This window comes from Mastigoproctus giganteus, chromosome 3, assembly GCF_048544385.1.
Source record: "Mastigoproctus giganteus isolate SK-2022 chromosome 3, ASM4854438v1, whole genome shotgun sequence".
Lineage (NCBI taxonomy): Eukaryota > Metazoa > Arthropoda > Arachnida > Uropygi > Thelyphonidae > Mastigoproctus > Mastigoproctus giganteus.
The window spans coordinates 41,810,911-41,825,664 of NC_143577.1; the positions used below are offsets into that span (position 1 = coordinate 41,810,911).

General features: G+C 38.3%; 1 protein-coding gene across 1 annotated transcript in view; it reads right to left on the bottom strand.

Moving 5' to 3' along the window:
• LOC150087903 (hemicentin-1-like) overlaps positions 1–14,754 on the bottom strand; it is a 1,496,027-nt gene that overhangs the window by 857,782 nt on the left and 623,491 nt on the right. The window contains exon 34 of the mRNA XM_090369959.1: positions 10,367–10,518. Coding sequence (XP_090226085.1) covers positions 10,367–10,518 — 152 coding nt within the window. The remainder of the gene's footprint in view (positions 1–10,366; positions 10,519–14,754) is intronic.

Below are 14,754 nucleotides of genomic sequence, written 5' to 3' on the forward strand. Positions count from 1 at the left end.
AATTTGCTGTTGGTAACATCATCAGTTGGTCCCATTGTATAGAATTTAAATACTGTCTCAGTCCATCGTAGTCGCCTTTATGAAAGCAATAACCCTTCCCTTTACCCCTAATGGTAGTTACCTCTTTGAGTAAATCCCACTTCAGTGCACTGTGATCACTGCCACCTAGTGGTTCATTTACCTGCAGATTCCTAATGCATGAAGAATCACTACTGATAATCAAATCAAGAGTATTACTCCCTCCAGTTGCCTCCCAAACATGCTGATGTAGAAAACAATCATCCAATAAATGCACAAAAGCCTTGCTAGTGTGTGAGTGACCAGCCTCCAAATTCCAGTCAATATCTGGGAAATTAAAATCCCCCATTATAAGACTCTCTGATTTACTGGCCCACTATTTCCCTGTACAGTTTCTTATTATTAAACTCATCAGAGTCATTAGGCCTATAGCACACTCCTACTCTCAATTTTGATCTCCCAATGCTTATGTCACACCAAACTGACTCGACACTGCACTGTCAAGCGATGTCAACTGGCTTCACTTCCTTGGATTTCATGTGTTTCTTAACTAATAGCATAACCTCTCCTCCCTTCCTATCCTGTCTATCCTCTCTCTAGACGCTGTTTTCCCCAAATTCCAGTTCTGCATTCCTTATATCTGTGTGACACCACATCTCTGAAATCCCAACCAGATGACATGGGTGGTCAGTGCAATGTTGAGTCAGTCTGGTAGGACATAAGCACTACAAAAGCAAAAATGAGAGTAGGAGTGTGTTATAGGCCTAATGATTCTGATGAGTACAAGAAACCACTGTAAAGAGGGCGCCTCCGTAGCCAGGTGGGAAGGAGCAGCAGTGCGTAGCACACGCTTCTTGATCAGACCGGGGTTCGAGCCCGTCACCACCAAATACAGTGGATGCGGAAAGGTCAGGAAATGACCACCGCATATTCCCGGAGCAATATGGCATTAGTTGCTAATGCTCCTAAAAACCAAAACAACAACAACTGTACAGAGAAATAGAGTGGGCCAGTAAATTTTTTTTTTTTTTTTTTTTGGCTGATGCTGAATAAGCTTGCTTTCTTGCATCATATGCCTCTACTAATGCTAATGCTAATGCTAAATCAGAATGTATTATAACTGGGGATTTTAACTTTCCAGATATTGACTGTAACTTGTAGATTGGTCACTCTCAACTAGCAGCACTTTTGTCGATTTATTGGATGAGTGTTTTCTACAGCAGCCTGTTCAAGAAGCATCTTAGCCTTAGCCATAATTATGAGAGCATATATATCCTCAATTCATAAAGAGGTATCAAAAGGTGAAACGAATAATTACAGACTTGTTAGTTTTCGGTTCCGTGGAAAATAATGCATTCACTGGTTAAACAAGCAGTTCAGGATCATAGTTGCTACTACGGATAAATTTTGGTTGAGTGGGAGAAGACGGTTGGTTTTTTTTTTTTTAGGAGCATTAGCAACTAAGGCCATATTGCTCGGGGAAGTGCGGTGGTCATTCCCTGACCTTTCCGCATCCTCCATATTTGGTGGTGACGGGCTCGAACCCTGGTCTAATCAAGAAGCGTGTGCTACACACTGGTGCTCCTTCCCACCTGGCTAAGGAGGCGCCAGAGAAGACAGTGAGTGGTAATCAATGGACACTGCTCATCGTGGACAAATGTTATTAGTGGAGTCCCTCAAGGTTCATTGTTGCGTCCATTGTTGTTTTCTCTATTTATAAATGATATTGATGATGGCTTAATGTCCAAGTTTGTATTTCAAGCTTAATGTCCAAGTTTGCAGATGATACGAAGGTTGGCAGAGTTGTTAAGGACACTAACGACAGCTTAATGGCTGCTAATGACAGCTGAGGCGACAGTGAGAGCTTTAAGGCAGGGTGGATGCCCTCGAAGGATCTAAATTGAGGGGCCCATCAAGCTCTCAGCTGCCCACATTAACGCTAGAGCTTGCGTTTGATCATCACACAACACAGTGGCAACCCCCAAGGCAGAATGCGCTGGCCCTACAGGAACTAGTAGTTGTTAGTGACTCTATTGTCAGGGAAACAGGGAACATGCTACGTAAAAAGGAAAGGTGAAACAGGACCAGGAATGTCTGCCAGGGGCAAAGGTTGATGACATTGTAGAGCGGATATCATCTTTTAAGGGCACAAAAAATGATGATATTGTTGTACACGTTGGCACTAATGATATTAAGAGTAGGAGAACGGCAGAATTACTTAACAAGTACAGGTCAATGATGAAAAAAAGCAGTGAATTACGGTTGAATTTGAAAGTGTCTACAATTCTGCCCAGACACGATAGGAGGGAGTGTATGATGAGAGCCTTGTCGATCAATTCGGCCCTGGGAAGACTGTGCAAGGTTTAAGGGGCAGAATTTTTTTCAGCCTGGTCTGTACTTGTTAACAGGAGAGACTGCTTCTACACGGATGTGATACACTTAAATAGAAAGGGTGCAAGAATATTTGCTGATGCTATCCAGTCTGTGTTAGGTGGGTCGGAAAACTGCTAGCTTGGGGGGGGGTGGATATAAGGACTAATAGATTAACAGTAGCCACTGGCAGAGGTGAAAGTGATTCTTGCACTGCTTCTATTGGAATGAGCAGCAGCCTGGAAAACAACATGCAGAGTATTTCGGAGACTGCTGGAAGTCATTGTGGTACAAGTAAACACATGGGTTGTGTTAGGGTAGCTAAGAATAGGAACAGGTGAATGTATACTTGCATGTATACCAATGCTAGGAGTTTGGTAAATAAATTTGATGAATTTGAAGTATTGCTCAAAACATCATAGACAAATATTGTTGGGATATCAGAGACGTGGTATCACACAGATATAAGGAATGCAGAACTGGAATTTGAGGAGTACAATGTGTACAGTAAGGATAGACAGGATAGGGAAAGGAAAAGGGATTATGCTATTAGTTAAGAAACATAAAATCCAAGGACGTGAAGCCAGTCGACATCGCTGGACAGTGCAGTATCGACTCAGTTTGGTGTGAAATAAGTATTGGGAGATCACGATTGAGAGTACCAGTGTGTTATAGGCCTAATGACTCTGATGAGTATAATAAAAAAACTGTACAGGGAAATAGTGGGCCAGTAAATCAGAGAGTCTTATAATGGGGGATTTTAATTTCCCAGATATTGACTGGAATTTGTGGGCTGGCGACTCATACACTAGCAAGGCTTTTGTGGTTTTATTGAATGATTGTTTTCTACATCAGCATGTTTGGGAGGCAACTAGAGGGAATAATACTCTTGATTTGATTATCAGTAGTGATTCTTCATGCATTAAGAATCTGCAGATAAATGAACCACTAGGTGGCAGTGATCACAGTGTGCTGAAGTGGGATTTACTCAAAGAGGTAACTACCATTAGGGGTAAAGGGAAGAGTTACTGCTTTCGTAAAGGCGACTACAATGGACTGAGACAGTATTTAAATTCTATACAGTGGAACCAACTGATCATGTTACCAACAGCAAATTCAAAATGGGAAGCATCCAAAGAACTTATCTTTATAGACTTTACATACCAACTAAGAAATATTGTTCAAATGGATGTCAGATGAACTAATGAGACATATGGCAAAGAAGCAAAATGGATGGGTTACATATAAATTAATGGTTGACATGGAAGGTAATGATATATATAACCTGGTCTGTAACCAAGTCACAAAGGAGATTAGGCAGGCAAAGGCAGATTATGAGAAATCCTTGGCAATGGATGCAAAAAAAAACAACAAAGAGATCTTTACCTATGTGAACTCTAGCAGGAAAGGGATGAGTCAGATTGGTCCACTGGATATTGTTTGTTCAACAGTTGATGATTCTGCTCAGGTGGCTAACAAACTAAATGAGTATTTTGCATCTACATTCACCATGAGGAGTTATCAGGGAGAAGAATGCCAGATGTGAGTTAAACTGTGGCAGTGAGATAGATGATTTTGTAATAACTGAGAGGAATCTGGAGGAGAAATTGTTGAAGATAAACATAAAAAAGGTGCCCAGGGTGGATGGGATCAATCCAGTTATATTAAAGGAGGGAGCAAAGGAAGTAAGCAAACCTTTAGCCATAATTATGAGATCTTCTTTGGACTCAGGGGAAGTGCCCATGGACTGGAGATGTGCAAATGTGACCCCAATTCACAAAGGAGTATCAGCGGGTGACACAAGTAATTATAGACCTGTTAGTTTAACTTCTGTTCCAGAGAAATTAATGGAGGCACTGGTTAAAAAGAGCACTGCAGGATCGTCTAGACAAGACTTCAGCTATAGCTCGGACACAGCATGGGTTTGTTAAGGGGAAGTCTCTTCTGACTAATTTGATTGAATACTATGATGTAGTCACAAAGAAACTGGATGCAAAGAATAAATTTGATATCATATATTTGGATCTTAGAAAGGCTTTTGATACTATTGCACAAGGAAGAGTGCTGAACAAATTGGAGCAGTGTGGCATTGGAGGCAAATTGCTTCTATGGATAAAGGGATGGTTGAGTGGGAGAAGACAGAGAATGATAATCAATGGACACTGCTCATCGTGGACAAATGTTATTAGTGGAGTCCCTCAGGGTTCACTGTTGCGTCCATTGTTGTTTTAAGTATTTATAAATGATATTGATGATGATATATCAAGCTTAATGTCCAAGTTTGCAGACGATATGAAGGTTGGCAGGATTGTTAAGGACACTAATGACAGTATGCTGCTCAACAGGATAGACAGGATCTAGAAAACAGGATCTAGAAAAGTTGAGCATATGGGCTAAGAGGTGGCAAATGAAGTTTAACATTGACAAATGTAAAGTACTACATATGGGAAGCAGTAACCCCAGAGTGACATATCAACTCTGTGGTACTACACTGACAGTGGTAGAGAATGAAAAGGACCTGGGGGTAATTGTGTAGGCAGATATGAAGTTGTCTGAGCAGTGCAGACTGCTCAGCAAGAGTAGCTCATAGTGTCTTGTCAATGATATACAGGAATTTTTTTAGCAGGGATAAGGAGGTGATTATCCCCTTGTATAAGGCAATGGTCAGGCCACACCTTGAGTACTTTATACAGGTCTGGAGGCCTCATTTTAAGAAGGATGTAGAACTGTTGGAACGAGTACAGAGAAGGGCAACAAGATTAGTGAATGGAACAAACGGTTGCTCTTACGAAGAAAGGCTTAAATTTTGCAAATTACAGTGTCTGGAGACTAGGCACCTGCGAGGTGATCTGATAGAGGTGTAAAAAGCCTTGAATGGTTTGAGCATACTCAATGCTGATGGGATTCTTCCTCTTGCTCAGAATAATCACCTGAGAGGGCATAAATTCAAATTGAGGAAAGACAGATGTAGGATAGATGTGCAGAAGTTTGCCTTTAGCCAGCGTGTAGTTGTTGATGGAACAGACTTCCATCCTCTGTTGTGGAAGTTGATAGCCTAAATAAATTTAAGGCTGAGGCTGGACAGGTATTTGGAACCAATGGGGGGTCAAATGGGAGCATTTTTTTTTTTTTTTTTTTTTTTCTTTTTTGGCTGATGCTGTATAGGTTTGCTTTCTTGCATCATATGCCTCTACTAATGCTAATGATGGTCCACTGCTGCAAGTATCTAGAAACGTTGGGCAGATGGGCTGAGAGGTGGCAACTCAAGTTTAATATTGACAAATGCAAAGTACTGCATATGGGTAGCAGTAACACTAGATAAATGTACCAACTATGTGGTATTACACTCAGGGTAGTGGAGAATGAAAATACTTGGGGGTAATTGTGCTGTCAGATATGAAGTTTTCTGAGCAGTGCAGACAGGTTTCCAGAGCAGGTCATGGGGTTGTTGTCAATAGTTTTTTTTTTTTTTTTTTTTTTTTTTTGGTGCATAGGCTTCTGTGGCCATCATGCACCTCCCAAGGTTTTTGCAGTACTTTGATCCAAGCCCGAGGCGGGAATCGAACACGCAACCTTTGGGTTGCCAGGCAGGCTCTTTACCCACCCGGCTAGCCCGGTCGGCCGTTGTCAATAGTATATAGGAATTTTGCTAGTAGGGAAAAGGAGGTGATTTTCCCTTTGTATAAGGTAATGGTCAGGACATACCATGAGTACCGCATAGAGGTCTGGAGGCCTCATTTTAGGAAGGAGGTAGAGCTGCTGGAATGAGTACAGAGTAGGGCAACAAAATTGGTGAGGTGATCAAAGGGCTGCTAATACGAAGAAATTTCAGCAATTTCAGCATCTACAGACTAGGCACACCTGTGAGGTAATCTGATTGAGTTGTATAAAGCTTGAAATGGTTTGAACAAGCCCGATGCTGATGGGATTCTTCCATTTGCTCACATTGCAAACCTGAGTGGGCATGAATTCAAACTAAGGAAAGACACTTGTTGAATAGACATGCATAAATTTGCCTTTAGCCAGGGGATAGTTGATTGCTGGAACAAACTTCCATCTGTGGTTATGGAAGTTGATAGCATAAATAAATTCAAGGAGAAACAGGGCAAACATTTAAAGGGAATGAATGTGGGAAGTGTTTTTTTTTTTTTTTTTTGGTTGATGCTACATAAACTTACTTTCTTGAATCTGCCTCTACTACTACCATAATGATAGCTTAAAATACTTTGGGATCTGTCCATTGTCAGGACATTTGCACATATGCATATAGCACTTATGACCTTCACTATGTCCATCCAACTTTCTGTTTGCCAAGTAAAAACTCACGTCCCAGTGACAGATTTTCAAGAATTTTTTTATATTTAGCTCTTTTAGAAAGATTGTCATACCATTCCAAATTTAATTAAAATTGGAAACAGAAATCAAGCAATTACTTATTATTACTTTTTTATATATATACCAGTTTGTTTGTTATTTGGTTTTTAGGAGCATTAGCAACTAAGGCCATATTGCTCCGGGAATATGCGGTGGTCATTCCCTGACCTTTCTGCATCCTCCGTATTTGGTGGTGACGGGCTCGAACCCTGGTCAAATTAAGAAGCATGTGCTATGCACTGCTGCTCCTTCCCACCTGGCTACGGAGGCACCTATATATACCATAGACTATCCATATACCATACATTATAGCTAAAGCACTGGTTGCTGTTTGTTGTCATATGCTGATTGGAAGACTGAATGGACAACATGGCAGATGTACAGAAAAGAAACGTTCTTGGTTGCATTTTTTATGAGCTTGTTTTTCAGGATTTTTAGTAATCAGTTTACAAATATATAAATTACGAATTATTAATTATCTGATAATCATGAACTATTTGCTTATTATGTTAATCCCAGTAGAATTACTGTTATTAAAATCCAGGAGGAAATAAGAAAAATACATTACAAAAATGTTGACTACATACTGTGACCTGAGGTATATATTGCTATTTGTTTATTTTATTAAATCATAGCAGATCTGTGAAACATGTGTTACATTTCAAATTTTATTAAAAATTAAGGAAGAAATACATCAAGTATTAAAAAACATTGAGTAAATATTAATTGTGCAGTGAAGTTGTTATTTGGTTTTTTTTAGGAGCATTAGCAACTAAGGCCATATTGCTCCAGGATATGCGGTGGTCATTCCCTGACCTTTCCGCATCCTCCGTATTTGTGGTGACGGGCTCGAACCCCGGTCTAATCAAGAAGCGTGTGCTACGCACTGCTGCTCCTTCCCACCTGGCTACGGAGGCACCGTGCAGTAAAGTGAAAACAATTACTTTTGAAAATTTCAGTTAGTCGATTAGCAATTAATTACAACAAATAACTAGTTATTTAATGGTAACAAGATAATTAGTTATTCACTTCTATTAATCAAGGAAAAATAAAAATAAATCAATTTAAAAAAATGGAAGTCAAACTCAGCTGAAATGTAATGCACTGCACAGGTTATCTAACTTGTCTCCATTTGCATTAAGTAGTTCTGTATTTGTGTATGCGAGTCACTATTATATAGAGTTTTTATTTTATTAAAATGCAGTTTTTATTTTATTTTATTTTATTAATATACAGATTTTATTTTATTAAAAAAGAAACAATAAAACTTGTTTCAATATACCACATGTATTGCTACTACTTTGCATTCCCTCATAACATTATACTGAAATTTGTATAGAAAATAAGTGGAAAGTATAATGTTATGAGGGAATGCAAAGTAGTAGCAATACATGAAACAAGTTTTATTTAAATGAAATAACATTATATGATTTCAATATAGTCAGTTGCATTGCAATCAACCCTGCTTTAAATCTGAGGAAGGCAAAAGTATATTGAAAGCCATTAGTATATTGATTCTTATTAACAATCACAATAGACAGCCCTATTTTCTACATTACCTCCTCAAAGTTGCAAACCAGATGAGTCAGAAGGATTCCTTCAATTTCAGGAACACATCAAAGTCAATTGGACTCATGTCCAAGGAGTAGGAAGAATGTTTTAAAACTTCCTACTGACACCACATCAAAAGGACTTGTACTAGACTTGCCACATTTCGATGCTCCACTCTCCATTTTGTTGCATGACAGTGCAACGTGCATTGTCATGCAACAAAAATGGTGAAAGCACCAGTAATAAAATGTGGATGCTTTTATTGCACACAGCTAATGCTCTAGAAATGCATCGTAGTATTCTGAATTGACTTTGGCCCTATGGAACAACATGGTGGAAGATGATACTATCAGTATCATAAAAGATGATCAATCAAAACCTTACAACAGCAAGGTTTTGACTCTACTGGGCTCCTGGTAAAGTTTCTTCACATATGGAGAGCCTGGATAGTGCCTTTCATTTGAATACTGTTTCAGTTTGGGGTAATAGGCCCATGCCCAGTTTTGTCAAGTACAATGATACAGTGCAAAAAAAATGGATCCCTTTTATTGTGGTATCATTTCAGGTGGAACTTAACTTAGCAATGGATGGAGCCTGTGCCACTTCTGCTTTCAGTAAGGTGATGTGGTGCCCAACATGATGCAATTTTATACAGCTGATAATGTCTTCAATGATGTGATACACTGAGAATTGGCTTATGCTAACCTACACAGCCAGATTGCACATTGCACATCACCTGTCCACTTCTAGGAGTGACTTTACATACAATTTCAATGCAGTGAAGTTCCTCACTTAGAAACTAAGACCCAGTGTATCACATCATTAAAGTCACTGACTTTAATGATGTGTTACGCTGAGAATTGGCTTATGCTAACTTACACAGCCAGTTTGCACACTGCACATCACCTGTCCCATTTCCAGCAGTGGCTTTACAACATGCATCTGCTTATACAGGGTGGTGGGTTGTCCAGGACACTAATTATCTTGCATAGTAGTGTCTCAGAAACATCCACCATGAAACAGCACTACATTGTAACTACAAGCTCCCTGCATATCATGCCAATAGTTCTTATTTTGTTATTCCAAATTCATAAACATAATTTAGGCACCTCCGTAGACAGGTGGGAAGGAGCAGCAGTGCGTAGCACACGCTTCTTGATTAGACCGGGGTTCAAGCCCGTCACCACCAAATACGGAAGATGCGGAAAGGTCAGGGAATGACCACCGCATATCCTGGAGCAATATGGCCTTAGTTGCTAATGCTCCTAAAAACCAAATAACAACAACAACAATAAACATATTTTGAATACTGTGTTATTAGATATCAACTTCCCTGGCTTGTTCACATTCACTCTATTGTCCTACAGGCACGAAATTGACTGTATATATTGACTGTGTGTGTGTGTCACCAAACATTCTGTACAACAATCAGCAGTGTTCTTCATTCCCCTCATATTTATAATATAAAACTCTTCATAATTCCAAATCACATACAATTTCAATGCAGTGAAGTGCCTCACTTAGCAACTAAGACTCAAACAATTTTTCAGATTGTTTCAGACATAGAAATTAAAATACTGCCAGTAAATGCAAGGTTCTGCACTTCAATAACACTTAACTAATCTATTACTTAGACAGTAACAAATTTAAGGTACTCATAATTGAAAGAGAATAATATTTAAAGGTAATTATATAATCTGACATGCAGTTCTCTTAATAGTGCAGACAGGCTGAGAGGACAGTATATATGATTTTATGCTGTATAGAAATTTTGCCAGTAGAGAGTATTATTCCATTGGCTAAAATGATGAGGTCACATCTCAAGTAGTGTCTGCAGGTTGGTAAGAGTTATATTTCTAATGCTACAATTATTCTTATGAGTTTTTCACATTTTTTCCTAAAAATAACTACTTAGTTTTTATTTCAAAGTGGGAAGAACCTTATGAAATCTATTACAATAAGATATCCCTACTAATCTTTATCTATTCAATAAACTATTCTGATATTAATATAATGAAATACCATATTAATAGTAATATATTATTATTATTACTTGATCATTTGCATCATCATCATTTAATATCCTTCCGTCCTTCATCCATGTCACTAGGGGGTGTGGATTACCAGTAACAATGCATTCCAAATGAGCTGGATCATTTTCTACTGACTTTGGATGGCTATCCACTGGAGCTATGGATGGTGATTCTGGATTAAACAAAAAATAATTAAAAATTCACATGTAATATCACATACAATTTTTCATTATTTAGCATTGTCATAAAAACAAACTTTATATCATGCTAAAATAAATCGAGAAAACAATGCAAAGCCTACAATCTGTCCAGAGGGGTCATAGGCATTGCAATATATCTTAAAGAATAAGAGGGCTATTTGCCAGACCAATTTCCCACATTCTGCTGTTGATGAGTATTATTGGTATGAGCAGTACATCAACTGCAATCGACGTTCCAATGTTGAAATTTTGAACCACACACGATTTCATCATTACTCTTGGTTATGGGTTCTTCATATAGGTGTCATGAGTCCCAACATTAATTACAATAGAGAGACTTACATACAACTTATTATGGAGGCAGTTATTTTGGAATACAATGAGCAATGGTGAACTTATAATGTGGCTACCATATTTCATCCTACTTCTCGGAGTTTAATGGCTCATTGACTCTCTCTCTCATTAGCATTAGTAGTGGCATATGATGCAAGAAAACAAGCTTGTACAGCATCAGCCAAAAAAAAAAAAAAAAAAAACCTTCCCATTTCACCTATCCATTTGCTGCAGAAGTTTGTCCAGGTCTTCCTTGAATCCATTTAAGCCATCAACTTCCACAGTGACAGATGGAAGTTTGTTCCAGCAATTAACCACTTGCTGGCTAAAGGCAAATTTCTGCACATCTGTTCTGCAACTGTCTTTCCTCAGTTTGAATTAATGCCCCGTCAAGTGTGTAATCTGAACAAGAGGAAGAATCCCATCAGCATTGAGCTTGCTCAAACCATTCAAAGCCTTATACACCTCAATCAGATCACCTTGCAGGTGCCTAGTCTCCAGATGCTGCAATTTGCAGAACTTAAGCCTTTCTCGGTAAGAGCACTCCTTTGTTCCTCTCACCAATCTCGTTGCCCTTCTCTGCACTCATTCCAGCAGCTATACATCCTTCCTAAAATGAGGCCTTCAGATCTGTATGCAGCACTCAAGGTGTGTCCTGACCATTGCCTTATACAAAGGGATTATCATCTCCTTATAGCTGCTAGCAAAGTTCCTGTATATCATTGACAAGACCAAATGAACAACTCTGGCAACCTAACTGCACTGCTCTGAAAACTTCATATCTGACTGCATGACTTGATCATGATTTTAATTGGTCACCTGATAGTGCATCACATGTTTTCTAATCTTCTGAAATATAATGATGGTATGCCATACTAATTTTCTTTAAAGGCACATTGCTCCAACAGCTTCTTTATGTATATTTTGTTTTCATCACTTTTATGAATTTTAATATTTATCTGTATATTCTTACTGCTTTTATTTTTAACTATATTTTAGATTTCATTCTATCAAAATTTTTTTGTTTTACTATATTTTATATATTTGGTATATTTCAATAAAGTTTTGTGTCTTACGTTTTGTTACTGGTTGCAAGATTTATTTTAATGTACTGTTTTTTTGCAAAGCACAAGATCTTTCTCTAAACTATAATTACTTAAAAATACAAATAAGAGATGGCAAGTTTTGGTTTTATGTCAACTTGCGGATAATCATTCTAAGAAAGTGCAGATAAAAGAACCATTGGTGGCAGTAATCAGAATGTATTAATGTCGGATTTACTTAAGGATGTAACTATAATCAAGGGTAAGGGGAAGGATTTTGGCAATTATAAAGGTGACTATAGTGGTCTCAAACAGTTTTTAAATTCTATACAGTGGAACCAACTAATGATGTTTCTACAACAAATTCTAAATGGGAAGCATTCAGGTAAATAATCATAGAAGCTACTAGATTTTTCATGCCAACTAAGAAATAAAATTGAAGGGTTTGTAAAAATGTCTTCATTTTTACTTTTTATTCGCCTTTGAGAGCTGTCACCTCACCAAGTAACCCTATACTCTTCCCATTAGTATACTTGTAGGGTGATATTCACTTCTTGTAAAAGGCTGTTTCCTTTTTTTTTTAGCGTACGCTCATTGACGCATGCTAGGGAAAACAGAAGTTGAAACACTATGCCATCTTTATGAGTCCGGCTGATTCACAGCAAGAGATCGTTACTCGATCGGATCGGATGAACATCGTGGAGGTAGTGTTTATAAAATGGTGAGAAAGTATATAACTTTTGTCAGAAAGAACTGAGTAATGTCAATTAAGGAACACACTTTTAGATGAAATCTGAACCTGATAAATACGGGGTGACTGTTGTCTGGAAATTCCTTGTGTAGGAATGAACGGACTTTAGATCTAGTAACTACCGCTGGACAGCCTGAAAATGCCACCCCATGCAGATGTGAGGTTTCTCTTTCCCCTCATAAATTCCATCTTTTACCGGGTCAGGTCTCCGAAATAACAGTCCCTAGGATTTTCTTTTCTCCACGAAACTAGCCTTTTGACCAATAGAAACATCAGAAACTCAAAAAGGTTGGACATACATATATATGCAGATGGGAGACAAAAAAAGGAGAGAAAAAAGAGCGCGGACACAGAGAGACAGGACAGAGAGAGAACAGAGACGGACAGAAGAAAACTAGGAGAAAAATCTAGAGAGAGACGAAAGCTGAGGAAGCTTTTTTTTTTGAGGCCATCTGACCATAAGAGACGTCTCGTGAGTCTTGTGCCGCTGGCTCCTGCTCTCGACTGCCAACCCCTGAACATACCAAGGAGTATTCTGGTAAGTTTCACTCAATGTTTGTAATACGATAGCTAGCAGAATGAAAGTGTCGAACATTAAGACCTAACCCCTTATTAACTAGAGTCCAGTGACAAACCCTCCTCCTAGATACACACTATGGTAGCATCTATTTTATCACACATAGAACCTAGAATTTAAGGCTAACAAGATCCACTTGTATAAATGTAATACCATCAGTTGTGATTGTCAAACCTATATGGCATCCTTACACTTGTACCCAGTTATTCAGATGTCGAAATGACAGTTGACTCCAGAGAGTATGAGCAGCAGTGCCAACTAAAGGTTACATGAAGAATGCAGACAAATTTATATATATATATATATCATTATCATATTAACCTATTGTTTATCCATTAATAAGAGATAAAGAGTTCTTATTTAACTGTTCGAAAGACACCATAACTTGATTTTTATATCTATTTGTATGCTACAATTAATAAATCATGTTTTGTTTAATCATCCTTGCCTCAGCCATTCTCTTGCTACACGTTATCCACAGCACGAGTTTTATATTAAAAGAACCATATTATGCGGCATTTTAAGGTCTAACTAATAGCAAGATTTCAGAATGAATAAACACAACACCGATTTTGATGCTGCGAGTCTATTCTCCATGTCTATTCGATTCAGAATAGATCTTGAGAACACAAGATTGTTGTCCCAAAGTATAAACCATTAGTCGATTATATAAAACACATGCGTTTTCTGGAACATCAGTATTAGTGATTAGACTTGCCCGGAACCTTATTGTACACATTGAATGGTGAATAATAGTAAGAGCTGATGGCCTTATTCTCCACTGGCATGATGTCCCGCAAGCAAGCACACAATAACAGAAAGCCCTGTGGAACGCTGATGCTAATCGTGACCAGGATGAATTGTTTTTCGGGGTGAAAAAATCGTTCTATACAAATGCCCATGAACCATTCTAATTTTTGTGGACTAAGGAAGAAAGTTACAGTAGAACAGACCAAAAACAGAAGACGAGACTAAGGGGGCCAACTATTGTAGTTGAAGGAAAGGTTGACAGTGTTGGTGGTTTTGTGTGTACAGAGAATAGGTTGAGGCATTTCTCTTTCACATCAATACAGACGTCTTCAGGAATATTCATATTGAGCAACAGTTAGCAACTAGTAACGATCTTAACCATATACATCTAAAAAAAAAAAAGAACGAGTTGCTATATGTTGTAACACTTTTCTTTTAGAATTTGTTGATTACTAACCTTATAGTTCCTTTTCAGCTCTACATAAAGGTAAGTCACACCATTTTGCGGGACCCTAATTTTATCCAGATATTAGTAAATTCAAAATGGAGGAACAGAGCCCACAAACAACAGAAATAGAATTATCAACCCCATTATTTGAAACACAGCAAACACAATCCCCTCCCGAATCTGGCAGGCCTCATTTGGCTAATGTTGCGGGTTACCTTGGGCTTGTGCCAATCTTTTTTGGCAAACCTGATGAAGGCCCTTCCGTTCAATTGTTTTTTGAGACTTTAGAGAGTGTCCGTGAGCTGG